General features: G+C 37.6%; 5 protein-coding genes across 5 annotated transcripts; 3 read left to right on the top strand and 2 right to left on the bottom strand.

Annotated features, from left to right (window-relative positions):
- The first annotated feature begins 11,387 nt into the window (after positions 1-11,387).
- Positions 11,388-14,015, top strand: LOC112752067 (berberine bridge enzyme-like 26). Its single transcript, XM_025801447.3, has one exon. It carries the CDS (start codon positions 12,145-12,147, stop codon positions 13,738-13,740), a length of 1,596 nt encoding a protein of 531 aa, XP_025657232.1. The 5' UTR covers positions 11,388-12,144; the 3' UTR covers positions 13,741-14,015.
- Positions 14,016-14,681: 666 nt separating this feature from the next.
- On the top strand, positions 14,682-16,641 carry LOC112752069 (berberine bridge enzyme-like 22). Its single transcript, XM_025801449.3, has one exon. It carries the CDS (start codon positions 14,939-14,941, stop codon positions 16,526-16,528), a length of 1,590 nt encoding a protein of 529 aa, XP_025657234.1. The 5' UTR covers positions 14,682-14,938; the 3' UTR covers positions 16,529-16,641.
- A 1,270-nt stretch (positions 16,642-17,911) lies between these two features.
- Positions 17,912-25,373, bottom strand: LOC112752070 (uncharacterized). The gene is made up of 14 exons (XM_025801451.3): positions 24,697-25,373; positions 24,391-24,469; positions 23,984-24,146; positions 23,841-23,888; positions 23,249-23,604; positions 22,954-23,023; positions 22,235-22,679; positions 21,571-22,020; positions 21,317-21,451; positions 19,385-19,457; positions 19,096-19,234; positions 18,967-19,014; positions 18,375-18,730; positions 17,912-18,151 (listed from the first exon to the last, which is right to left on the bottom strand). The coding sequence occupies exons 1-14, from the start codon at positions 24,900-24,902 to the stop codon at positions 18,074-18,076; spliced, it is 2,646 nt and encodes an 881-aa protein (XP_025657236.2). The 5' UTR covers positions 24,903-25,373; the 3' UTR covers positions 17,912-18,073.
- LOC112752068 (berberine bridge enzyme-like 22) lies at positions 20,864-22,778 on the top strand. Its single transcript, XM_025801448.3, has one exon. It carries the CDS (start codon positions 21,094-21,096, stop codon positions 22,681-22,683), a length of 1,590 nt encoding a protein of 529 aa, XP_025657233.1. The 5' UTR covers positions 20,864-21,093; the 3' UTR covers positions 22,684-22,778.
- Positions 25,374-26,705: 1,332 nt separating the features above from the next.
- Positions 26,706-27,374, bottom strand: LOC112752073 (photosystem I reaction center subunit V, chloroplastic). Its single transcript, XM_025801456.2, has one exon. The coding sequence runs from the start codon at positions 27,308-27,310 to the stop codon at positions 26,819-26,821; it is 492 nt and encodes a 163-aa protein (XP_025657241.1). The 5' UTR covers positions 27,311-27,374; the 3' UTR covers positions 26,706-26,818.
- Positions 27,375-27,522: the final 148 nt, after the last annotated feature.

Here is a 27,522-nt window from a genome sequence, read left to right as displayed (position 1 = left end):
AGAGTATATATTATCAAGAGAAACCCGCAAGACACTGATGAGGGATTTCAACATTCGATGACATGCCACTAGAATTGGTATGTATATATAAGGAGAATTTCTTAACTATCACTCCGTGCATGCTTAGAAAAGTTTTCAGCAAGAAGAAATAATTTAGTTATAGTTGTCCATGGTAGAAGAAATTATTTGTGTATCTGGATTAAAAAAATATTAATACCGTGAATATCATAAATAACAGAAAAACAAAGAATAATCTCTTTTTTTTATTTAATTTTGTGTCCAGGTATAGTTAAAATGGCCTCCACTGAAAGAGATTGTGTTCTTTCTCTATCATGGCCCTTCCTGTTCAGAAAGGGTGGAACACAAAAATTAGAGACAGTAATCAAGGAAAAGAAAATACTAATTAATAAGTTTTAGTATCATTTTGAATTAAAAACTGATATGAGCTGCATTCGTTAATATCATCACCAACACAGAATGTGTTACTGCTTTCTCCGCCGCTGCAACGTCGCTGTTTTAAGATAAGATACGTGGTGAATGGTGGTGGTCTGATGGAGGAGTGGGGGACACATTGAATAAGTGCTTTGTTTCTGTTGTGGACTTGTAGCTACCACTCTTTTTTTATTCAAATCTTTATCTTTATAGTAATATAAATGAAGAAATTTTGTGCTGATGTGACGTTTATTTGTTTAGATATGATCATTAAAAATTTTTAAAATTTTATTTATAAATTATAATATTATTTATTTTTTAAATTTTTAAATGCACTTTTTTAGGTTGTTAGGTATTTAGTTTTTAGGCTGTGGATTCTTTACTCACTTACTCCTACTTTTACATAGGAGTAACATTAGTCAACATAAAATTATTTATGAATAGAACTCCACTCTTTTATTTTTGAAAAATTAATAATTAAAAGCTTGCCCTTTTGTTTTTGCTATTTACACATTCTTGCCATTTTGAAAAATTAATAATTAAAAGGTTGTTAGGGTTCTTGCCATGTTCTCGCCCGCAGCTACTACTGTGGCAGCTGCCACCGCTTCCTGCACTCAGCACCGCACCACTCCTTCTACTGCCATTGCACCACACTTTCTGATTTCTCTACGATGTTATCTTTCGTCTCTTCTCCTACGAACTACCCAGATTCCATTTCATTTTTTTTTTATTGCTTTTTCTATGGAAATTTTTATGAATTTGGATGTTTTTCTGCTGTCATTGCACCACACTTTTTATTATATTTTATATTTCGTTCCTTTTTTTTTTTCATAAAAAAATTGCTATATGTCCTTAAAGCAATCTTAATACATTTTGTGAGATATGAGTTTGAGGGATACATCATGCAAAATTGGTAGGTCTTTCTTTATCAATTGAAAGTTAAATCTTGTTTTCTACTGGATTGTCAGGCTAATTGACTAATTATTATTTTGTCATGTGAAGGATTCATTGACAACATGTTCCATGAGAATTGAAAATCTTAATCTCTTCGACGCAAAAAGCTATCTTAATTTTGGATTCTTTTCATAGCATTTTTCTTTTAGTTTTACACAATAATATACTTCATGCTGTTCTAATGTGTAGAGTTGTATTCACTGTTAAATGAATAAAACAGGCTACAGTTGTGAGCAAGGGGAACATACATTGTTCAGCCTCTGTATTCTAGTTCATTGTTTTCTATTAAAAATTGACTATTTTGTTGGAACTACTTATATCTGAAGTATACTTTAAATTTTGTTCGTCATGCTCCTGCAGTTCTAATTTTTCACCCCCATTTATTTGGTTCATTTGTTAATTACAATCCATTAATGTTTGTCAGTAACAGGGAAAGGATTTGTAAGGACATCTTTTAGGCCTATATGACGTTTTTGTGTTTCTCAATTTTATATCGGCTAGGTTTTTGATACAACCACATGTATTTCTCTTGTTGAGAATGTTGGTCTGACGCATATTTTGTGGTCTTGGAGAAAATCTATGGAAGATGTAAAGAACAAGTTAAAAAAGAGTAACACCTCCAATTTGGAGTCTTCAAAATAGATAGTGATTTTTGAGTTTTTTGCCGGATCGTTTTAACGACTGATGCTGGTTTTGGACTTCAATTTTCTATAAATATCCACCATCAAGCTCATTTGATTTGGTAATTTATCCAACTGTATCTTGCACGTGTGTTGCTTATTTAAGCTACCTATTCAAGTACCTTCATATCTAAAGAATCATGTTTCTAATATTTATTGTTAGCATGTTATTTAACTATCAAGAGGTATCATATTTTGTTGGGTTGTGAACATTGTTATGAATGGTAAAAAGTATAATTTAGGTTTCGTTTATGGATTGGCTTTTCTCTAGATGAAATTGAATTTTTATCTCTCTCCTCTATATAAGTTGAAGGGGGCAAACTCATTAACCTCTTTTTCCTAGTCTTTGTAGCATTATTCTTGGAAAAAGGACTACATATATATGTGAAATTCATTCAGGTACATTTTTCAAAGTTATTGTCCTAGCATGTGGTCAAGACTTGTGCTTTCCTTAAAAAGAATGAATATTCTCGTAGAAAATTTCGAAGGTATAACTTATTTTGACCATTTACTAGAATTTGTTATGCTATCTTTTTTTCCTTTTGTATGTAACTTTGAACTTGGAACTATGACTTTTTCATGGTTTAGAATTGTGTTTCTATGGAATACATAATGCGTCTTTTCCTTAAGCCAATATCTGCCTCAGGTGCCCAAATTGATATGAGGCATTATTTTTTGTTTAATTCTAAACACAAGCAATATTCATACCTCCTGCAAATTTTCATTTGTTATTGAAAGCAAATAACTTTTCTACCTCATGTGAAGGTATCCAAGATTTTTCTTTCTCGAATTTTTATTTTAAACTTGATACAATTGTTACGATGATCAATTAGCACAATTTCATCTTTCACATCGACACCATATTTAGCAATTATTATATGTTATCTGGAATTAACACATTACCTTAAAAAAAAAAAGACTTATTACATACATTTAATTTATTATGATAGATTTTATTATTTGGGTTATATGTAATTTATCTGTTTTTACATGGTTACCAAAAAAAGCACCAAGTATATATTAGTTTAAATGTATATCCGTCTTTTGTATGCACCAAATATAATTCTTGATTCTTTATCACTTGGCCAATGTTGTCTTGTATTAAAGAAATGCCTAAATCAAATCCATTCAATATTTTTACAAGTTTACAACATATATTGAATAGTACCTTATATCATTGTTGGTTCAAACTTTTTTTTTTCTCTTTTCAGGAAACTACTGTAAAATCTTTTAAGCGCCATCATCCTTATTTTTGTTTTTTCTTTTCTATTTTCAGATTTTTTTATTATTATTTAATTCGTTGACTAAAATATTTGAGATTGCTTAGTATTCGAATTTTCAAACATATTTGAACTATAAATGTAGCTAAGTTTGAGTATAATTTTGATAATTTGGATTAGCTATATCTTGAATTGTACTCAAAAAATAAAAAATAAGATTAATTCTAAGTAATGTACTTTTATCTTATAATAATTGTTTTATTTTATTTTTATTTTTCATATTAGCAAAATGATTGGTTTTATGCTTTGCTCAATTAAACGACCACTTGAAACCAAAAAGATAATGTTAATGAAGATAAGTAGTCTTAAGTAAAAGGTAAAGTAATGTGCATGATAGAAAAATGGTATAAGAAAAAGAGCTAATGGAAATATATTGCTAATTGAAGAAGTAGATGTCAAAGACGAAAATTTGAAGGTGGTGTTAGATAACAAAGATAAACTCAGAAAAGTCAAGGAACATGTAATCTTGGAGATGCAGTTCTTGAAGAACAAAAGTACAAAACAATTAACGTCAAACATATATTTCATGATTTATGCATTGTTGTTGAACGTGATAGGGAGTTCAGAGCTAAATTAAAAAAAAAAGACTAAGACTGAATTGATTATATTCTGAAAGAAAAATGAATGAGTTAGATATTACGAGAATATGATTTACTAAAGAAAATGACATAATGTCGATCAAAACAGAGTATTTAATGTTAATGATTTTAGAGACAAAATGGTGAAGTGTGGATGAAGGGCATAAACACTAGAAGGCTATCACGGAACAGAATCGCTTCTAAAAGTAGAATAATGTTGTTGGATTTTTTTTAGTTGATTTGAATAGGGGTAAATACGATTTTGGTCCCTAAAGTTTTGTGCCAAAATCGAAATCGTCCCTCTTGTAATTTTGGATTTAAAATTGTCCTTAACGTTTTTTTTCGTATTAAAATCGTCCTTTTTATATTTTTTGGACAAAAATACCCTCACCACTACCAACATAATTACTTCCTCCACCACCACCACCACCAACACCAATACCACCGCCACAACCTCCACCAACACCACCACCAGCACCACCAGCACCACCACCAACGCCGCCGCCGTCCCCCTCCCTGCCTCCCCTCCCCCCCACCCCGCGTCCCCTCCCCCTCCCCCTCCCCCTCCCCCTCCCCGTTTTCCCTTCCCCGCTATTACCTGACCCCTTACATGATTTAACTAGAATATGAGCAGCAATTAATAATGTATTGTTTAGATGATTATCAGATTGATTAGTTAAGCTATTCTTGTAATGAACTTGTTAGTCATAACCAATGTAAATAACTAGGCAACTAACAGAATGTTAGACTGATTGCCAATTTTCAATTCATTCATCTTTCTTTCTTACTGTATTCTCTGGAAACTTCTCTTTCTCCCTTCCGCTGATAACTTCCCACATTCTTAACATGGTATCATCGCCTTCAGATCCATGGCCCTCTTTACCATCTTCTTCTTCTTCCTCTTCTCCTAAACTCACACCATAGAGACTGATGAGAGCTGCTTGGTTCTTTCCACGACAGTGTTCCGATCAGCGAGTTAAGGAGGAGAAGTTCTGAATCTCACATTTCAAGATTCATTGATTACTCTTCTTTTTCTTTCAGTTCTTGATTCTTTCTTTGTGCCTTTTACTCTACTGCTTTCAATTTCTTTTCTTCGTGGTTTCTCTCATGGATTCTCAACAAGGTGATCTCGGCAATGCTACTCCGAATGTCGATCTCAATACTCTGTCTCAGTTGCTTCTTCAGATCACTCAACTTCACAATCGGTTGAATCAACCTTCAATACATCCTTCGGCTGATCCTAACAGTCCGTATTTTCTTCATCCAGGTGAGAGTCCAGGAAACCCTATCATTTCCTTTCGACTCAATTCTCAGAACTACACTACATGGTCTCGATCTATATGGCTAGTCTTGAAATCGAAGAACAAGATTCCTTTTATTGACGGTTCTCTCCCCAGGCCTGAAATTTCTGATCCCTTATTCACTGCTTGGGATCGCTGTAATACATTTGTTCTCTCATGGTTAAATCTGTCCCTCTCTCAAGATATACTTCAAAGTGTGATATGGAGGAATGATGCATCTGATTTATGGAATGATCTGCGAAGAAGATATTACCAGGGTGATCTCTATCATGTGTCTGAACTGTATGAAGAATTGTACAACGCTAAGCAAGGTGATCTTAACATCACATCCTATTTCACAAAAATGAAGGGTCTTTGGGAAGAAATTGACAATTTCAGACCAATCCCTTTGTGTACCACCTGCACCAGTGACTGTAATTGTGGGTTAAGCGTGATGCGTTTTTACAGAAATGAAGACTATATAGCAAGATTTCTCCGAGGTCTCAATGAACAGTTTTCTACAGCCAAGACTCAGATCATGTTGCAAAAACCCCTCCCTGATATTGACACTGTTTTTTCCATGTTAACTCAGCAAGAACGCCAATTTCGCCCCTCACTTGATTTACAAGATTCCAAGATTTTGTACGCTGCAACACAAAGTCAAAACTCTAATAGAGGCAGGGGTAGGGGTAGAGGGGGCACTACAGGCAGAGGGAGAGGTCAAGGAAGAGGTTACAACACCAAACATTGCTCTTTTTGTGGAAAAACTGGACATATCATAGACACATGCTACAAGAAGCATGGTCTGCCTCCTCACTTACAAAGAAATGGTGCTGCTAACAACACATTCACTGATGAAGTTGATGAAACCAGTGATTCTCAAAATGCCAATGTTAAAGAGGGTGAGAACTCAGCTTATAGCCTGACCAATGACCAAAGGAATGCACTAATGTCTCTCCTTCACCAGTCCACACCACCATCATCCACAATCAATCAAATTTCTGCACAACAACCCAAGGATCTCAATATCACTCAAGGTACTATTCTTGCTGTCTCGTTATCTGTTAATAAAAAATTTCTCAAATCTGGTGCCTGGGTTATAGACACAGGTGCCACAGATCATGTATGTTTTTCACTTGATTTCTTTCATTCATTCACTAACATCACTCCAATCTCAGTACACTTACCTGATGGGTCCACAGTTGTTACCAAAATTGCCGGAACAGTCTATTTTTCCCAAGATTTATACATTACAAATGTCCTTTATATACCATCATTCAAGTTTAATTTGATGTCAGTTTCCAAAGTCACTTCATCACTAAATTGTCTATTTCTCATCTCTCACAAATTCTGTCAGATTTGGGACTATCATCTATGGAAGATGATTGGCACAGCTGAGAGTAATGGTGAATTATATGCGCTTGGTCACACAAAAACACACACTGAGGTTTCTCATTCATCACCAAATACACAGCATCATATAAACACACATGCATCATCATCACAAGCCCAAGGCAGTCAAATTTGGCATAGAAGATTGGGGCATCCAAGCAATTTTGTTTTAGAAACTATGAAGAAAGTTTTCCCTTTTATTGATTGTGATAATGGCAATTCACCTTGTGAACCCTGCCACTTAGCTAAGCAAAAGAAAATTCCTTTTCCAATAAGCAATTCTGTTGCACATTCTGTATTTGACCTTATACATGTAGACATTTGGGGACCAATTTCTATTACATCCGTTTCTGGTTATAAGTATTTCTTAACCATAGTAGATGATCATAGCCGTTTTACTTGGATAAGATTCATGAAGACAAAATCTGAAGTCTCTAGTTCACTGCAAAATTTCACAAAAATGATTGAAAATCAGTTTTCAAAGTCAATAAAATGTATAAGATCTGACAACGGTCCGGAATTTAACCTTCTTGATTTTTATGCTTCAAAAGGAATTTTACACCAAAATTCATGTGTGGAAACTCCTCAACAAAATGGAGTTGTTGAGAGAAAACACCAGCACATTCTTGCAGTAACTAGATCACTCTTATTTCAGTCTCATGTTCCTAAATGTTTTTGGCATCTTGCTATCTCCCATGCTGTGCATTTGATCAATCGAATTCCAAGTCCAATTATTCAAAATGTGTCTCCATTTGAAAAATTATATGGACGATTGCCTGATTTAGCTCATCTCAAAATTTTTGGATGCCTAGCTTTTGCTTCCACTTTAACTCATAATCGAAAGAAATTAGATGCAAGAGCAACTAAATGCTGTTTCTTGGGTTATAAAGAAGGTGTCAAAGGTTTTTTCCTATATGATTTAAAAACAAGACAATTTTTTATTTCGAGAAATGTTTTCTTCTATGAGTCTGTATTTCCTTTCATTTCAAAAGACAATTCAGAAGCACCTTCGCCTACTATGCATGCTATGCCAAACCCCTCTGTTCATTGGGATGATCTCTTCACACATGACCCATACACACACTTACAATTTACACAATCTGATAACACAAATCACACAAGTGTACATCCCGTCATTCCTCTTAACAATGTTTCCCCTCTTCCTCCGTCAATATCACTGCATTCCACAGAAAATAACGCACCCCCACTGCCAGTGCATTCCTTAGAGCATAATCCTGTAGAACATATAGATAGATCATCTCATCTTAGAAGATCTACTAGAGTCAAGAGGCCTCCAGTGTATCTAAAAGATTTTCAATGTGCAAATAGCATCACTACTCCACAATCTGTACAATCATCTAATTGCAAATATCCCATTTCTAATTCTGTGTCTTACTCTTCATTATCATCTACTCAACTCTCTTTTTCTCTTGCTGTTACTACTGTTGATGAACCAACAACATATGAGGATGCTATCAAATAAGATTGTTGGAGGAAGGCTATTAGTGCAGAACTCTTGGCCCTTGAACAGACTAAAACCTGGTCTCTTACCCCTTTACCACATGGCAAGAAGGCAATCGGATGTCGTTGGGTTTTCAAAGTAAAATTCAATCCTGCTGGTTCCGTGGAGCGACATAAGGCAAGATTAGTGGCGAAAGGCTACACTCAACGCTATGGTTTGGATTATTTGGATACATTTAGTCCCGTGGTTAAAATCACCACTGTGAGACTAATCTTGGCCCTCACTGCCATCTATGGTTGGCACTGCCACCAACTTGATGTAAACACTGCCTTCTTACATGGCGATTTGAAGGAAACAGTGTACATGCGACCTCCACCAGGGTTACCCATCTCATCTCCTGACCTAGTGTGCAAGCTTGACAAGTCCCTCTACGGACTCAAGCAAGCAAGTCGACAATGGAATCTCAAGTTATGTTCAGTTCTTCTCACTCATGGTTACAAACAATCAAAGAATGACTATTCCCTTTTCACCAAGTTGGCTGCTAACTCTTCATTTACTGTCATACTTGCTTATGTCGATGATTTAGTATTGGCCGGCAATGATCTAACCGAAATTCAATCAATCAAAACCATCCTTGATGTTCAATTCAAGATCAAGGACCTTGGTAATCTCAAATATTTCCTTGGCTTCGAGGTTGCAAGAACTAAAGCTGGCATTAGTCTTTATCAAAGGAAGTATGCCTTAGATCTTTTGGAAGAATGTGGCTTATTGGGTGCCAAACCAGCCTCCACCCCTATGGAATATACCCTGAAGCTTTCAAAAGAATCTGGTTCCCCTCTCACAGATGTTAAGCAGTATAGAAGACTTATTGGGCGTTTGGTGTACCTAACAAATACACGTCCAGACATCAGTTTCGCCGTAGGCAAGCTCAGTGAATTCCTCGACAAACCAACAGATTCTCATTTGCAAGCTGCATTTCGTGTCCTCAAGTACATCAAGTCTGCACCAGCCTCTGGCTTATTCTTCGCAGCATCCTCAGAACTCAGACTCTCTGGGTTTGCAGATTCTGATTGGGCTCAATGTCCAGATACACGTCGCTCTATCACAGGATTTTGCTTCTTTCTTGGCTCATCCCTCATCTCTTGGAAAAGCAAGAAACAATCAATAGTGTCTAGATCATCCTCTGAAGCAGAATACAGATCACTCGCCACAGCCACTTGTGAAGCTCGCTGGCTTTCCTATCTCCTCAAGGATCTTCAGATTCCTCATCCTCAACCCATCTCCTTGTATTGTGATAGTCAGTCTGCCCGGCACATCGCCGCTAATCCAGTCTTTCATGAGCGTACCAAGCACATTGAGATCGATTGCCACGTCGTGCGTGATAACATTCTTAGTGGCATGCTTCATCTCTTACCCATTCACACCACTGATCAAGTGGCTGATGTGTTTACAAAACCTTTGTCACCAGCTCCCTTCTCTTCTTGTGTTTCCAAGCTTGGCATGCTTGATTTTCATCAACCAAGCACTGCCAGCTTGAGGGGGCATATTACCTGACCCCTTACATGATTTAACTAGAATATGAGCAGCAATTAATAATGTATTGTTTAGATGATTATCAGATTGATTAGTTAAGCTATTCTTGTAATGAACTTGTTAGTCATAGCCAATATAAATAACTAGGCAACTAACAGAATGTTAGACTGATTGCCAATTTTCAATTCATTCATCTTTCTTTCTTACTGTATTCTCTGGAAACTTCTCTTTCTCCCTTCCGCTGATAACTTCCCACATTCTTAACACCCGCACCCCCACCCCACCCCGCGTCACCTCCCCTCCCCGTCTTCCCTTCCCAGCACCCCCACCCCACCCCCGCGTCCCCTCCCCCTCCCCGTCTTCCCTTCTCAGCACCCCACTCCCACCCCCGCGTCCTCTCCCCCGTCTTCCCTTCCCAGCACCCCCACAAGCAGAAACAGAAAGCACAAAGAAGCAACAAATCAACAAATTCAACACAAAGCCAAATCAACAAATTCAAGCACAAAGAAGCAGAGGCAGAAGGTGAATGGCGGCGGCGGCGGCTGGGTGGTTCCTTTCCCCCACCCCCAACGCGGTGGCAGGAGCATGCATGAACGGCGACGTCTTCCTCTGGTCGTGGTTCCGGCGGTGGCTCGTGGGCGGACCGACGATGGTGGCGGCGGCGTTTCCTTTCTCCCCCCACTCCCAACGCGTTTACTTTCTCCTCCCCAACCCCCAACACGTTTCCTTTGCCCCTCCCTCCCCCAAAACGTATTTTTTTTATTTTTTTAATTTTATTTTTTTATTAAAATAGGGGTAGTTTAGGAATTAAATTAAAATTTTTATTAAAAATGACGATTTTAATACAAAAAAAAAACGTTAATGACGATTTTAATTCGAAAATTACAAGAGGGACGATTTCGATTCTGGACCAAAACGTTAGGGACCAAAATCGTACTTACCCCATTTGAATATTACACTCTCATCTAATAATTAGAAGACTTATTCTTCTAATATATTTTTGATATATATTGATTAATCACTCTACTGTTAAAAAGTTTAAGAATGAAAAAATAGTGTTTATATCACTATAGAATTTATTCTTTTTGTATTTAACAATAGAATTCAAATTATACAAATTTAAAAACTAAATGCTTGAAACTTAAAACAAGAACAAATTGATTGAGGACAATATAAGCTTATGTTTAAAGACAACATAGGATCTTAGTTTTTCTCTAATAATTTATCGACCATTGTAAAATTTTATAGATTAAATTATTCTAAAATTTATTATTATATATTATATATATTAGTTAATAATTATTTCATTATTTAAGTTAATTAAATACTAATTTTATGTCTTACTATTTTAATTCATATATATAATATATTTAACAATTTTTCATTATTTTTGTGTTATGTCTGTGCAACGTACGGATTAATGCGCTAGTATATAATATAAATGGTTAACTATAAAAGTTAAATTTGACAAACATAAAATAATATATCTTTAATTACCAAAAAAAATAATATATCTTTTAAAAATTAATTTTAATAAGTAAAAAATAAAAATTTTACGAAACCGACAATTAAAATTATAACTCATATTATAAGATAGGAGAATGCATGATTAAGTGGTGAATGGATATGAAACTTCGATACTAAAGAGTTTTTTCTAGTCAAATAAATTGGACAACTAGCAATTATAGATATCACAACATATTCACACAATATTAAAGAATTTTTTTTTCAATACTAGTGCATTCACCAAAGTTTAAATCTAAATGCAGCGTATTAAAAAGCACATGAATGCAGCAGAGGTCCAGCACAGATGGCATACCTATCTGCTTTATACAACGCTGCATCCGGGTTCTAATCCCAGCTGAAGCTGATTGTTGGTTTAAGAACTCATGATACTCATGGTAGTGTGTGTAAATGTGTTGTGTGTGTGAAACATAGGTGTAATGCTAAAAATAGGAGGCTGTCCAATCCACTTGACCCAAAAAAAACAAATGAATTACTATTTGAACTAAGGGCTCAGCTGCCAATACAAAAACTTGAGAGTTAAAAGAGTCCAACAGAGGCCCCAAAAATGAGTCCAACAACAATGAAGGCCCAACAACAACAGAGAAAAGCAGCATAAGCCATCCTGAAGGCTAAAATGATGAATTTTGTTGTAAGAGTGGTCTTGGAGATGGAGTTGATTCATTTTAGTGTTTGTATTTGTACCACCATATTACTATTTTTGATGCATTGGCGTGGTGGACACATATTACCATCATGAAATTATGTGGTAGCATTCTTCATGATTGATTGCAACAAAACCAAACGAAACCATGCATGATAAAAGAAAGTAATAATTAAGTTAATAAGCTTGCCTGCCGAATGTAAGATGCTAATACAAATAAATCGATATCAGAATCAGAGTTGCTATCTTTGATGCTTTGGAATTATCACAATTCATAGGCATATCTCAGCCACCTTGTCTAATTACTTTGGAAACTGTTAGCGTTGGACACATCTCGTTTATAAATAATATAGTTACTCAATTACAGTAAGGTTATACCAAGGCAGATGGGTTATGGTGCTGCACTGTTTCTGCTTCTTGCATTTATCACAACACCTGCAGATTCTGCCTTGCTTGCCAAGAGCTTCAGGGATTGCATGGCAACAACTTTTGGTTCTGAATCCATTGAAACAATACTCCTCACCTCATCCTCCTCACAGTATCCGCAAGCATTGCAATCATTCCAACAGAATCCAAGATGGCTCAACTCCTCATCCTCAACCAAGCCTCTTGCCATTCTAACACCACTCCATCAATCTCACATTCAAGTAGCCATTCTATGCGCCAAGAAACTTGGCATGCATCTCAGAGTCAGAAGTGGTGGCCATGACTATGAAGGCCTGTCTTATCTTTCAACTTATAAGCCTCCATTTGCCTTTGTCATGATAGATCTCAACCAACAACGTTCCATTGATATCAACCTTGCTGATGAAACGGCTTGGGTTCAAGCTGGTGCTACTCTTGGTGAACTCTACTACGAGATTTCAAAAGCAAGTGGAGTCCATGGATTCCCTGCAGGGATATGTCCAAGTGTTGGAGTGGGAGGCCACATCAGTGGTGGAGGATTCGGGACCATGTTGAGGAAGTTTGGAACTGCAGCAGATCATGTTGTTGATGCTTACCTCGTTGATGCAAATGGAAACATTCTTGACAGAAAATCAATGGGAGAAGATCTCTTCTGGGCCATAAGAGGAGGCAGTGCAACCAGCTTTGGAATCATTCTTGCATGGAAGATCAAGCTTGTGAGAGTTCCACCAATAGTTACTGGATTCAACATTCAGAGAACATTGGAGGAAGGAGCCACAATTCTCATCAACAAGTGGCAACACGTAGCAGATAAGCTCCACGAAGATCTTTTCATCAGAGTGGTTGCTCAGAATCGTGGTGGTGGTTCATCATCAACAATCCTAGCAAGCTTCAACTCTCTGTTTCTTGGAGGAAAAGAAAAGCTGATGGCAATGATGAAGGAGGAATTCCCAGAATTGAGGTTGGAAGCTAAAGACTGCATTGAAATGAGTTGGATTCAGTCAACAGTGTACTTTGCTGGATACAGAATATGGGAACCAGCACAAGTGTTGCTCAACAGAATCACCACTTACAAGAGCTCCTTCAAGGCCAAGTCTGACTTTGTGATGGATCCTATACCGGAAATTGGGCTACAAGGAATTTGGAATTTGCTTCTAAGAGAAGATGCATTTGCATTGCTAATAATGGATCCCTACGGTGGTAGGATGAATGAGATTTCAGAATATGAAATCCCTTTTCCACACAGGAAGGGAAACTTGTACAACATACAGTACTTGGTTAAGTGGGATGACAACAGCATTCAAGCATCCAATAGGCATGTAAATTGGATGAGAATGCTTCATAGCTATATGACTCCATATGTTTCAAGATCCCCAAGAGCTGCATATGCCAACTATAGGGATCTTGATTTAGGTAGAAACCGCAATCATCATACTCCTAACACAAGCTACTCAGAAGCAAGTGTTTGGGGTTTGAAGTACTTCAAGGGAAACTTCAAGAGATTGGCACAAATTAAGACAAGGGTTGATCCCCATAACTTTTTCAGGAATGAACAGAGTATTCCTATCTTAAACTGACTTTCTTTTCCCTTTATTTCTTATAAGAGCACGAGTGATATTATGTTGAACATATGCATTGTGTGTCGTAATAAACTAAACTAAGCTTAACTAAGTTTTTTATTCCCTTTTTTACCCCTGCTCTCAAGTTATTGATTGCAGTTTGCCAAAAAAGCGCCAAGGGATAATAAGTAATTAATAAGGCAACGGGAACATTCTTCTTTTGACCTATATGCACTGGTGCACTTAATATAAGTGACCTACACAGACCAATGTATATAAAATATAGATATTATGACCTACCAATACTATCATGTCAATAAGCGTGTGCTCTGAAGAATAGTTTGGGCCATCTTGTGGTCAACTCAGACACTTGTAAAGCAGAAGCTAAGAGTGGGGGTAGTGGAACTTTATCTCACCACATTATACTACTGAATACTGATGCCAATATTTGTTAATGCATTGAATGTTAATACATATACGATACATCATACCAAGTTTTAATTGTATGTAAACTTGAATGGAAGTTAAAACTTAAAAACTTAAAACACTAGATACGTGAAGTATTTCCAACTCTCCATGTACTTCAAACCATCATACATGAAAAATCACTCTATGATATTGTGTGTGTATATATATATATATATATATATAGTCATTTATCACTGTTCGCAAATGGTTTTGCCAGCTTTAATTTTGGTCAATTAAATTACGTATATTGAATTGTTGATCAGATTATACATAATAATTATGTGGGAACGGGAACTAACACCACATGTATATATAAGATTCTGTCTAAATTTTATGATTTTCTCAGAATTTCTTTTCAAAGACTATAAATAAAAAACATAATATCCGTTTAAAGTATTCTAAAGATCCAAATATGCCGGTCATTTTTTTAATTAAAAAATATATGGATTGAATTATTTGTGAAAAAACTAAAGAGACTACTATGTGTTCCAGCTTTAGAAAGGAGAGAAAGATTGGAGTTATTGCATTGAGACGTGGGCGGCTCCACAAAAGAAGCCGAATGAAACGCGCATGTCACCGCGATTCATAGTTGACCCTCCAAAGAATACACACACACATGCTAAAATATAAAAATAACATGAAAATTCTACCTAGCTACTTACGTGCAGCTGAGCATCTCTCACTCTATATATAGATAGATATATGGCGACGATTGCATCATTGACAACAGAAAATAACAAAGCTAGAGATGATGGCTTATTATGTGATTGTGTTTCTTGCATTGATCTCGTATGCAGGCTCCGTTGAGGAGCAGAGTGTAAGTTTCAAGAATTGCATGAAGAGCAGTGCCGGAGCTGCTACTTCCATTGAAACAATAGCCCTCACCTCATCATCCTCACAGTATCAACAAGCCTTGCAATCATTCGAACAGAATCCAAGATGGGTGAATTCCTCATCAACCTCAACCTCACCCACTACGCCTCTTGTCATTCTCACGCCTCTCACTGCTTCTCAGATTCAAGCTGCCATTCTCTGCACCAAGAAACTTGGCATGCAGATCAGAGTCAGAAGTGGCGGCCACGACTACGAAGGCCTTTCCTTTCTCTCTTATTCCAAGGCCCCATTTGTGATGCTTGACCTCAACAAGCTCCGCTCCATCGACATCAACCTTGCCGACGAGACAGCCTGGGTTCAAGCTGGCGCTACACTCGGTGAACTCTACTACAAGATCTCCAAAGCAAGTGCACTCCATGGATTCCCTGCAGGAATATGTCCAAGCATTGGACTGGGAGGCCACATCAGTGGTGGAGGATTTGGCACCATGCTCAGGAAGTTTGGAACTGCAGCAGATAATGTTGTCGATGCCACCGTCATCAATGCAAATGGCACAATTCTTGACAGAAAATCAATGGGAGAAGACCTCTTCTGGGCCATCAGAGGAGGCGGCGGAACCAGCTTCGGAGTGGTTCTTTCATGGAAGATCAAGCTGGTCCGAGTTCCGCCTGTTGTGACGGCATTCAACGTCCAAAGAACGGTGGCGGAAGGAGCAACAAAGCTCATTCTCAAGTGGCAAACCATAGCAGATAAGCTGCCTAAGGATCTTTTCATCAGGGTGGTTGCGCAGAACACCGGCGCCAATTCAGCAACAGTGCAAGTGTTATTCAACTCTTTCTTCCTGGGAGGAATAGACAGATTGATGCCGATAATGAAGCAGAGCTTCCCTGAGTTAGGGTTGCAGGCCAAGGACTGCACTGAAATGACATGGATCCAATCTGCTCTGTTCTTTGGTGGACACAGCAAAGACGACGCTCCGGAGGCGTTGCTGGACCGAGTGACGACATTCAAGAGCTCATTCAAGGCCAAATCCGACTACGTAAGGAAGCCTATACCGGAGGCAGGGCTTGAAGGCATCTGGAAGTTGCTTTTGAAAGAAGATGTGCAGGCATTGCTTATAATGGAGCCCTATGGCGGAAGGATGAGTGAGATTCCAGAATCTGAAATCGCATTTCCTCACAGGAAAGGGAATCTCTACAACATACAGTACATGGTGAAGTGGGATGTGAATACCGCGGAGGCATCCAGAAGGCATGTGAGGTGGATGACAAGTCTTTACAGTTATATGACTCCTTATGTTTCCAACTCTCCAAGGGCCGCCTATGTCAACTACAGAGATCTTGATATTGGCACTAACAAACGTCATAACACCAGCTTCGCGGAAGCAAGTGTTTGGGGGATCAAGTACTTCAAGGCCAACTTCATCAGATTGTCGCAGATTAAGGAAAAGGTTGACCCACACAACTTTTTCAGGAACGAACAGAGCATTCCTCTCTTTAGCTGAATTCAATTCTTACTTTTCATTTCATTATTATTTATTATGTATGCTTGTTTGTAATAAGTAACTCCAACCATCTGGCATTATTTATTGAGTAAATGCTCAAAATGTTCCTTGAATTTCAAATTTTATTTAATTTAGTCTTCCACTTTTTAAAATAATCAATTAAATGCTTGAAATTCGAAAAAGTACATTTCTGTTAGTTCTTTACAAAAGTGTCTTTTACACATTGATGATGTGGCATTCCAACTGTATGGTGATGTGTACTAAACTTGAATTTGATTCAAATTGGTACCTGAAATCGCTTAATAATATTTAAATCAGTCCATTTTCAATTGTAAAACCCTAATCCCTAAATTATTATCTTCTCTTCTTTGATTGTCTTCTTCTCTTCTTCATCCTCTCCGCTATTTTCCAGTTCATATTCATTCTGAACTACAAGATCAGTACACTTACCTAAAAACTATTTTGATTACAAGTTAATGCGATTGGATTAATTTTAAATTCAACACAGATTTAAATTATATGTATTCGTCCATTAAGCTAAAATATATTTTCCACTTTTAATAAGGTAATCATTATCATCATCTTCAAGATCTTAACATCACTTTCTAAATTTGTTATTTTTCAATTGAACTCATGCAAAAAATTTTGTGAAATGGGTGTTGCACAAACTGGTTCTTCGCCTCCATCAACCCAACAGAAAAAATTACAATAAATTCCATACTACAAAGTAAAAAACGCAGGTGAATCCAAACTCAAAGTGAAACTATCTTAACATTTTCTTTAGAGCCATAACCTTACCTCATAGTTTGGACAACCATAAAATAGTCTAGCAGAATTCTCTGTTGTCGTTGAATACTTCATCACCATCCGAAGTCTGCAATTACAGAAAACGGCGTTCCTACTTCCCCTGTTGTACATTCCTTTGCTGTCATAAGGTCTCCCTACAGAGTTGTTCTTACTTGAGCTACTTTGCCTTCTCTCCCCACCACCCATCATCACTCATGCAGACGAGAAAAGAAGATAAACTGAAAGATAGTGGAGAGTTCGAAGAAGAGAAGAAGACAGCAGAGAGATCGAAGAAGAGAAGTCAATAATTTGGGAATTAGAGTTTTATAATTGAAAATAGACTAATTTGGATATTATTAAGTAATTTTAGGTACCAATTTGAATCAAATTCAAATTTAATACACATCAGTATACATCCGGAATGTCACATCATCAACATTTAGATGACATTTCTGTAAGAGACTAACGGAGATGCACTATTTCGAATTTCAGGGATTTAATTGGTCATTTTAAAAAGTTGAGGACTAAATTGAATAGCAATTTAAAATTTAGGGATCATTTTAGACATTTACTCGTTATTTCTTTTTCAAAATTAGATGCTATAAAAGATCATAAATTTCATATATTCTACATTACACCAAGGCTATTAATAGCCATCAGTTTTCCATGGGGTATTTCTAACTACAATGTTAAAGAAAACTAAACTATAGAAAGGGATAAAAGCACATTCGTAGTAAGAGAATTTGTCTATTGAGTAGTTCAATTATTGGACGACTTGTGCTCCAACAATTCAGTCTTGTATCTTTCCTTATCTCTCAGCCCTTTCTCCTGATAAACCTGCATGACATTTTACAAAAAGTCATATGAGAAAGTCTTGGTGATAATTGCAACTTCTAGCTTCGACACATTTCTTGAGATTAGAATGTTTATTCCACAAAACACACATGCTTATAGGCGAACATTACAGTACTACTTTCAATTCACAAACTTTCACAGAAGTATATGTATAAAAATTTAAAGCACCAAGCCTTTATCCAAATGCAAAACTGAGCATCAGTACCTGTCTTTCTGCTTCTGTTAGATTGTTCCATAGAAACCCAATCCTCTTACTAATCGCTCTCTCTTCACCATGGAATAAGGGCCTCAACCTGGCATAATTCTCAGCAAAGAAGAAATAGTAGCCACTCTTGTTTGACTTCGGCCGAGATGGATCGCCTAATGCCAATCTAGATTTCTTTCGTTTCCGTGAACCATGGACACCAACAGTATTAGAACTCTGGGACAAACTGATGGGAACATGGTATAGAATACCTTTCACCTGTTCAGAACCCAGATTCACTGTAACTATATAACCACCATCAAACTTCCCATCAATTGTTCCAGGCACCACAGAACCAAGCTGCTGTGTTTTACCGGCTGCATATAAGAAAGACAATGCTTAGCGGTTATCACATATTCAAAGCATATTGCTTTAGTAGGAAGACACAGACTCTACTTTACATCCACCACTGCTGTTATTCCGAGAAGCATGAGAAGTGAGCAAAAGCAGACAGAGATACAAGTGTGCATATGAAGCAACCAAAGCAGCAAACAAATCAGATCTAAATGCTCCATTCACTAATCCTGAACATGCAAACCATTCAAAGCAGTACCTTCACCAAAGGGTGTGAAGCTATCAACGAGACTCCTATTTGCAGGATCTGGATATACGGTATAAGAAATAACTTATGCGTCAAAAAAGGAAAGATCACAAGCATAATTAGATGGGGGAAAGAGAGAACCTTTTTTTGTTTCGCCAGGTGTTGAGGAAGGAGGGACTTGTTTCCGAAAGTAATACGCTTGCTCAAAGTGACAAAGCAATGATAGATAGTATCTGCGCACCATAAATGATGCGCTTGTAAAAGACATTGAGGTTGGAAGCTAAAGACTGCATTGAAATGAGTTGGATTGAGTCAACAGTGTACTTTGCGGGATACAGAATATGGGAACCAGCACAAGTGTTGCTCAACAGAATCACCACTTACAAGAGCTCCTTCAAGGCCAAGTCTGACTTTGTGATGGATCCTATACCGGAAATTGGGCTACAAGGGATTTGGAATTTGCTTCTAAGAGAAGATGCATTGGCATTGCTAATAATGGATCCCTACGGTGGTAGGATGAATGAGATATCAGAATATGAAATCCCTTTTCCACACAGGAAGGGAAACTTGTACAACATACAGTACTTGGTTAAGTGGGATGACAACAGCATTCAAGCATCCAATAGGCATGTAAATTGGATGAGAATGCTTCATAGCTATATGACTCCATATGTTTCAAGATCCCCAAGAGCTGCATATGCCAACTATAGGGATCTTGATTTAGGTAGAAACCGCAATCATCATACTCCTAACACAAGCTACTCAGAAGCAAGTGTTTGGGGTTTGAAGTACTTCAAGGGAAACTTCAAGAGATTGGCACAAATTAAGACAAGGGTTGATCCCCATAACTTTTTCAGGAATGAACAGAGTATTCCTATCTTAAACTGACTTTCTTTTCCCTTTATTTCTTATAAGAGCACGAGTGATATTATGTTGAACATATGCATTGTGTGTCGTAATAAACTAAACTAAGCTTAACTAAGTTGAAAATGGCACTGGTGCACTTAATATAAGTGACCTACACAGACCAATGTATATAAAATATAGATATTATGACCTACCAATACTATCATGTCAATAAGCGTGTGCTCTGAAGAATAGTTTGGGCCATCTTGTGGTCAACTCAGACACTTGTAAAGCAGAAGCTAAGAGTGGGGGTAGTGGAACTTTATCTCACCACATTATACTACTGAATACTGATGCCAATATTTGTTAATGCATTGAATGTTAATACATAGAGGAGGGATAGGGCAGCAACTTTTATGCTTTGTAGCCATCAAATAGCCATTAATGATGATTTTAATGATGTGAGATTGGTGTGAGATTTTATCCAATGACTCACTTTTTTTTGCTAGTTACATGCTGGACAGAATTTAAAAAAGTTGCTGGCCCCTTAGACTTTTCGTAATAGATATACGATACATCATACCAAGTTTTAATTGTATGTAAACTTGAATGAAAGTTAAAACTTAAAACACTAGATACGTGAAGTGTTTCCAACTCTCGATGTACTTCAAATAATCATACATGAAAAACCACTCTATGATATTGTAATATATATATATATATATATATATATGTCATTTATCACTGTTCGCAAATGGTTTGGCCAGCTTTAATTTTGGTCAATTAAATTACGTATATTGAATTTTTTATTAGATTATACATAATAATTATGTGGGAACGGGAACTAACACCACATGTATATACAAGATTCTGTCTAAATTTTATGATTTTCTCAGAATTTCTTTTCAAAGACTATAATTAAAAAACATAATATCCGTTTAAAGTATTCTAAAGATCCAAATATGCTGGTTATTTTTTTAATTAAAAAATATATGATCTAGGATTGAATTATTTGTGAAAAAACTAAAGAGACTACTATGTGTTCCAGCTTTAGAAAGGAGAGAAAGATTCGAGTTATTGCATTGAGACGTGGGCGGCGCCACAAAAGAAGACGAATGAAACGCGCATGTCACCCGATTCATAGTTGACCCTCCAAAGAATACACACACATGCTAAAATAACATGAAAATTCTACCTAGCTACTTACGTGCAGCTGAGCATCTCTCTCTATATATATAGATAGATATATGGGGACGATTCCATCATTGACAACAGAAAATAACAAAGCTAGAAATGATGGCTTATTATGTGATTGTGTTTCTTGCATTGATCTCGTATGCAGGCTCTGTTGAGGAGCAGAGTGTAAGTTTCAAGAATTGCATGAAGAGCAGTGCTGGAGCTGCTACTTCCATTGAAACAATAGCCCTCACCTCATCATCCTCACAGTATGAACAAGCCTTGCAATCATTCGAACAGAATCCAAGATGGGTGAATTCCTCATCAGCCTCAACCTCACCCACTACGCCTCTTGTCATTCTCACGCCTCTCAGTGCTTCTCAGATTCAAGCTGCCATTCTCTGCACCAAGAAACTTGGCATGCAGATCAGAGTCAGAAGTGGCGGCCACGACTACGAAGGCCTTTCCTTTCTCTCTTATTCCAAGGCCCCATTTGTGATGCTTGACCTCAACAAGCTCCGCTCCATCGACATCAACCTTGCCGACGAGACAGCCTGGGTTCAAGCTGGCGCTACACTCGGTGAACTCTACTACAAGATCTCCAAAGCAAGTGCACTCCATGGATTCCCTGCAGGACTATGTCCAAGCATTGGACTGGGAGGCCACATCAGTGGTGGAGGATTTGGCACCATGCTCAGGAAGTTTGGAACTGCAGCAGATAATGTTGTCGATGCCACCATCATCGATGCAAATGGCACAATTCTTGACAGAAAATCAATGGGAGAAGACCTCTTCTGGGCCATCAGAGGAGGCGGTGGAACCAGCTTCGGAGTGGTTCTTTCATGGAAGATCAAGCTGGTTCGAGTTCCTCCTGTTGTCACGGCATTCAACGTCCAAAGAACGGTGGCGGAAGGAGCAACAAAGCTCATTCTCAAGTGGCAAACCATAGCAGATAAGCTGCCTGAGGATCTTTTCATCAGGGTGGTTGCGCAGAACACCGGCGCCAATTCAGCAACAGTGCAAGCGTCATTCAACTCTTTCTTCCTGGGAGGAATAGACAGATTGATGCCTATAATGAAGCAGAGCTTCCCTGAGTTAGGGTTGCAGGCCAAGGACTGCACTGAAATGACATGGATCCAATCTGCTCTGTTCTTTGGTGGATACAGCAAAGATGATGCTCTGGAGGCGTTGCTGGACCGAGTGACGACATTTAAGAGCTCATTCAAGGCCAAATCCGACTATGTAACGAAGCCTATACCGGAGGCAGGGCTTGAAGGCATCTGGAAGTTGCTTTTGAAAGAAGATGTGCTGGCATTGCTTATAATGGACCCCTATGGCGGAAGGATGAGTGAGATTCCAGAATCTGAAATCGCATTTCCTCACAGGAAAGGGAATCTCTACAACATACAGTACATGGTGAAGTGGGATGTGAATACCGCGGAGGCATCCAGCAGGCATGTGAGGTGGATGACAAGTCTTTACAGTTATATGACTCCTTATGTTTCCAACTCTCCAAGGGCCGCCTATGTCAACTACAGAGATCTTGATATTGGCACTAACAAACCTGATAACACCAGCTTCGCGGAAGCAAGTGTTTGGGGGGTCAAATACTTCAAGGCCAACTTCATCAGATTGTCGCAGATTAAGAAAAAGGTTGACCCACGCAACTTTTTCAGGAACGAACAGAGCATTCCTCTCTTTAGCTGAATTCAATTCTTACTTTTCATTTCATTATTATTTATTATGTATACTTGTTTGTAATAACTAACTCCAATCATCAGGCATTGATTTCCTTTTCAAAATTAGCTGCTACAAAAGATCTTAAATTTCATATATTCTACATTACACCAAGGCTATTCATAGCCATCAGTTTTCCATGGGGTATTTCTAACTACAATGTTAAAGAAAACTAAACTATAGAAAGGGATAAAAGCACATTCATAGTAAGAGAATTTGTCTATTGAGTAGTTCAATTATTGGACGACTTATACTCCAACAATTCAGTCTTGTATCTTTCCTTATCTCTCAGCCCTTTCTCCTGATAAACCTGCATGACATTTTACAAAAAGTCGTATGAGAAAGTCTTGGTGATAATTGCAGCTTCTAGCTTCTTCGACACATTTCTTGAGATAGAATGTTTATTCCACAAAACACGCATGCTTATATGCGGACATTACAGTACTACTTTCAATTCACAAACTTTAACAGAAGTATATGTATAAAAATTTCAAGCACCAAGCCTTTATCTAAATGCAAAACTGAGCATCAGTACCTGTCTTTCTGCTTCTGTTAGATTGTTCCATAGAAACCCAATCCTCTTATTAATCGCTCTCTCTTGACCATGGAATAAGGGCCTCAACCTGGCATAATTCTCAGCAAAGAAGAAATTGTAGCCACTCTTGTTTGACTTCGGCCGAGATGGATCGCCTAATGCCAATTTAGATTTCTTTCGATTCCGTGAACCATGGACACCAACAGTATTAGAACTCTGGGACAAACTGATGGGAACATGGTACAGAATACCTTTCACCTGTTCAGAACCCAGATTAACTGTAACTATATAACCGCCATCAAACTTCCCATCAATTGTTCCAGGCACCACAGAACCAAGCTGCTGTGTTTTACCGGCTGCATATAAGAAATACAATGCTTAGCTGTTATCACATATTCAAAGCATATTGCCTTAGTAGGAAGACACAGACTCTACTTTACATCCACCACTGCTGTTATTCCAAGAAGCATGAGAAGTGAGCAAAAGCAGACAGAGATACAAGTGTGCATATGAAGCAACCAAAGCAGCAAACAAATCAGATCTAAATGCTCCACTCACTAATCCTGAACATGCAAAGCATTCAAAGCAGTACCTTCACCAAAGGGTGTGAAGCTATCAACGAGACTCCTATTTGCAGGATCTGGATATACCGTATAAGAAATAACTTATGCGTCAAAAAAGGAAAGATCACAAGCATAATTAGATGGGGGAAAGAAAGAACTTTTTTTGTTTCACCAGGTGTTGAGGAAGGAGGGACTTGTTTCCGAAAGTAATACGCTTGCTCAAAGTGATAAAGCAATGATAGATAGTATCTGCGCACCATAAATGATGCACTTGTAATAGTCTCTCGAAACTTGAAGCCCACAATCACATCCTTCCATTTGCGTTCTACAATTACCTACATGTACTTCAGAAAAAAACTTAGGAGGAATTACTTTAGAAAAGTCTTACAAAAGGGAGAAATGAGAAATCAATATAAAAAAGATTTCAAGATACTGAGCAGAATCATAGATAAATTGCAATCATAAAATCTTTGCCATCAGCAGAAAAGATCCGGTGAAAACATGGAAGTCATTTACCGTGACATTAAAGGAACTCTAAATTTTAGCAATTAGCAGAGAATAGAGATATCAAATGCATACCTTTTCAATACCACCACGAGATGTTACTTCCACGAAAAGGCGATATAGATCTAGTGGCCTTCCTCCTATGGTGGGAACCCTAAACCAACAAAAAGGGGGGAAATTTGTCAATTTCGTCTAAGTAATTTTTGCCATCATGTACACTACTGCACTTTCATAGCATAATCCAATTCCATTATCATGTTTTAAATTTCGCTACCACGGGCAATTTTTCTCTCAGGGCACACCAGAAAACAATCAAAGATGACAAATTTCCATAAACTTAAATTAGAAAGAGAAAAATTAGAAACAAAAAGGAAGACGTACTTAAATTTAGTGCCGAATGATTTGTGAAAAGATTCAAGCTTATCCCAAAAGAGGTTGGAATCACGGGCAAGGTCGTCGTACAAAGCTGTTGGTGTTGGATAAGCTTTGGTGGCTGCGTCGGAGGATTTCCCATTTCCGTTTGGTGTGTCTCTCTCACTCTCTTGCTGGCACCAATCGGTGGAACCTTGAGCTGAACTAGTTGTCATTTTTTTGTCTTCGCTAAAATAACTAAAAGTAAAAACACCCTATTTTCATAGATTGCTTTAGCTTACTCTACAAACCTTAAGTACTATTATACTTTTCATATAATATACCGCATGTCATTCTAACTTTTGATATTTTGATATCAAGCGTATTCTTGTCAATTACAGTGCATATATAAACGTTCTTATATTTTAATAATTTATAATTGGGTTTTCATATTTTTAAAAATTGTAATTATTTTTTCATCGTTAAAAAAAGAAAATTTTTAGGTGTATTCTTATAGAAACGTAACTGAAAATAAGTATAAACCGTAAAGTTTAAGAACCTGAATAGTAGTGTGCAAGCTTTTGATCTTAATTGAATTTGATACCAATTTAGTGGTAGGGGTGGAAAACGATTGTACTAATATGCGAACAACCATTAACATGACTAGGTGCCAATTAAGTGCCTTTTCTTTTTGTTACGAGCTTGAAAGCAGTTTCAGAAAGGGAAAAAAATGGCATTCTGAAGGGCAAATTATGGAACTTAAAATTAGCCAATAGAATTATTTGATTCCCTTTATTAAGAATAAAAGACATAGTAAAATGTAGGGGTGGCAAAACGGGTCGAGCCCGTCGGACCGATCCGCTAAACCCGCTAAAAAGGCGGGTCGGGCTAGGAATTGGAGCCCGCCAAATTAAAAAAACCCGCCAAACCCGCACCGCCAAATTGGCGGGTTTTAGCGGGGCGGGGCGGGCCGGTCCGCCGGGCCGAAGATTTTTATTTTCTTTTTTTTTAATTAAATAAAAGAGTGATTACTATTATAAAATTAATAATTATAGAATTTTTAAACACTTTTTTTCATTTTTTGTTTTTATTCTTTTTTGAGTTATTAACTTTATTTATTTTATTTTACAATATTGTATATATGCTCAAATTATGTGACTTATTTTTTAAAATAAAGATGATTCTATTGACAAATATTATTTTGAACAATTTTATTGAAGTTAAAAAATAAAAAAAATAGTAAAAAAATTATATTATAATTTGACTATTTTTTATTTGTATTTGATTTTTTAATTATTATTTTTTGGTTAATTTTAATGAATTTTATTTTTCAAAAAAAAAAAAAGAGTCAAGCGAGTTAGCCCGCCAACCCGCCAATCCGCCATAAAACGGGGCGGGCTAGCATTTTGAACCCATTTTAGTTGGTGGGGCGGGCCGGTCCGTCCCGTTTATGTGGCGGGCCTAGGCGGGGCGGGTTGGGGCGGGCCAGTCCACTTTGCCACCCCTAGTAAAATGTAAAGCTGTACATATGTACATGGAATAGAGGTTTAGGAAGTATTAGAGATATAACCATTAAAATGTTATCTTTTCTGATCAGCTGTAAATTCTTGGGATGAGTGGTATATGACATGGTATTAAAACTCTAGATTCGAAAGATCAAGAATTCAATCAATAGTTTCCATCTATCCTACTGAATCGAACATTTCTAAACCTCCTTCGTACAGATTAGCTCCCTATACTTCCTCACTATTTTATTTGAAATCCTCCGAAAATGGAAATATATGAATCGAATCTATAACCATGATCAATAAAACAAAAGGAAACTTCCTTCTTTTTGGGTTCCAGATTGAATATTAAACATTAGCCAAAAAAAAAAACTAAACCATGATTACACTAACGCTAAGCTAGGGTGAATATCTGTTTAAGGCGTATAATGCAGTCTTGTCTTTGTAGGTTTTGCAAATTGAGCAACGAATCTGCTTGAACGATATGGAGACACAAACGCACACGTGCATGAATGAGAATAGTAGTTATACACATGGGAAAGCAAGCTAAATAAGCTAGCAGTTGATAATGCAGAAGTAGAAAAGATATACATAGATGAGTAGCAGCAGATCAGAGAGAATATAAATAATAAATGGATGTATTTGACTCATTGAGGAAAGAAACTAGGATCATAGCCATTGCTGGAGGTGGCCAAGATGTAGTAAGCAACGATGTGGCCGAGGGATCCCCAAGCCAATACATCAACAAGGTTGAATCCCACAGGATCGTTGGATTTGAGGATGCTGACGTACTCCTTGGCACGCGAGTCACCAGCCTCGAAGTGCGTGATCCCGTTCTGCTCCGGCAACCCTTGCTTGGCCACGTTCTCCCTCTGGAAGTTGAAGAACACGAACCTCCCCAAGAACAGCGACAGCCCAGTGCTCAGGCTTATCACCAGAGCTGGGCTCAGCTCAGCTCTCACGCCGCCACGTGGAGGAACCACCCTTCTCACGCCGCTGCTGCTTGACAAGCTCCTTCTAATTGTGAGCTGCCTCAGACCCTGGAAGCACACGCTTGATGGCTTCTGGTGTATGGTGGGCGATGATAAGGCACGATGATGGGTACTTGATATCATCATGGATGATGCTGAGGCTGCCATTTTCTGCTTGCTTTGCTTTCGCCTTTCTCAGAGTTGATGATATAGAGTGGTTGTGGAAGCCAAAGATAAAGATAGATGCTTTCTCATTCTCCACCATGGAATCCGGATTTGCTTATGACTTGCCTTACTTCTATTGGCTCATTTTGGATCACATCTTGTTCCTTTTACATTTCATTATTTACAAAACAATAATTCACTCAATAACTCCTTCT

The sequence above is a fragment of the Arachis hypogaea genome, chromosome 19 (assembly GCF_003086295.3).
Source record: "Arachis hypogaea cultivar Tifrunner chromosome 19, arahy.Tifrunner.gnm2.J5K5, whole genome shotgun sequence".
NCBI lineage: Eukaryota > Viridiplantae > Streptophyta > Magnoliopsida > Fabales > Fabaceae > Arachis > Arachis hypogaea.
Note: the sequence above shows the minus strand (reverse complement) of the source record. Positions and strands in the feature narration are given on the sequence as shown.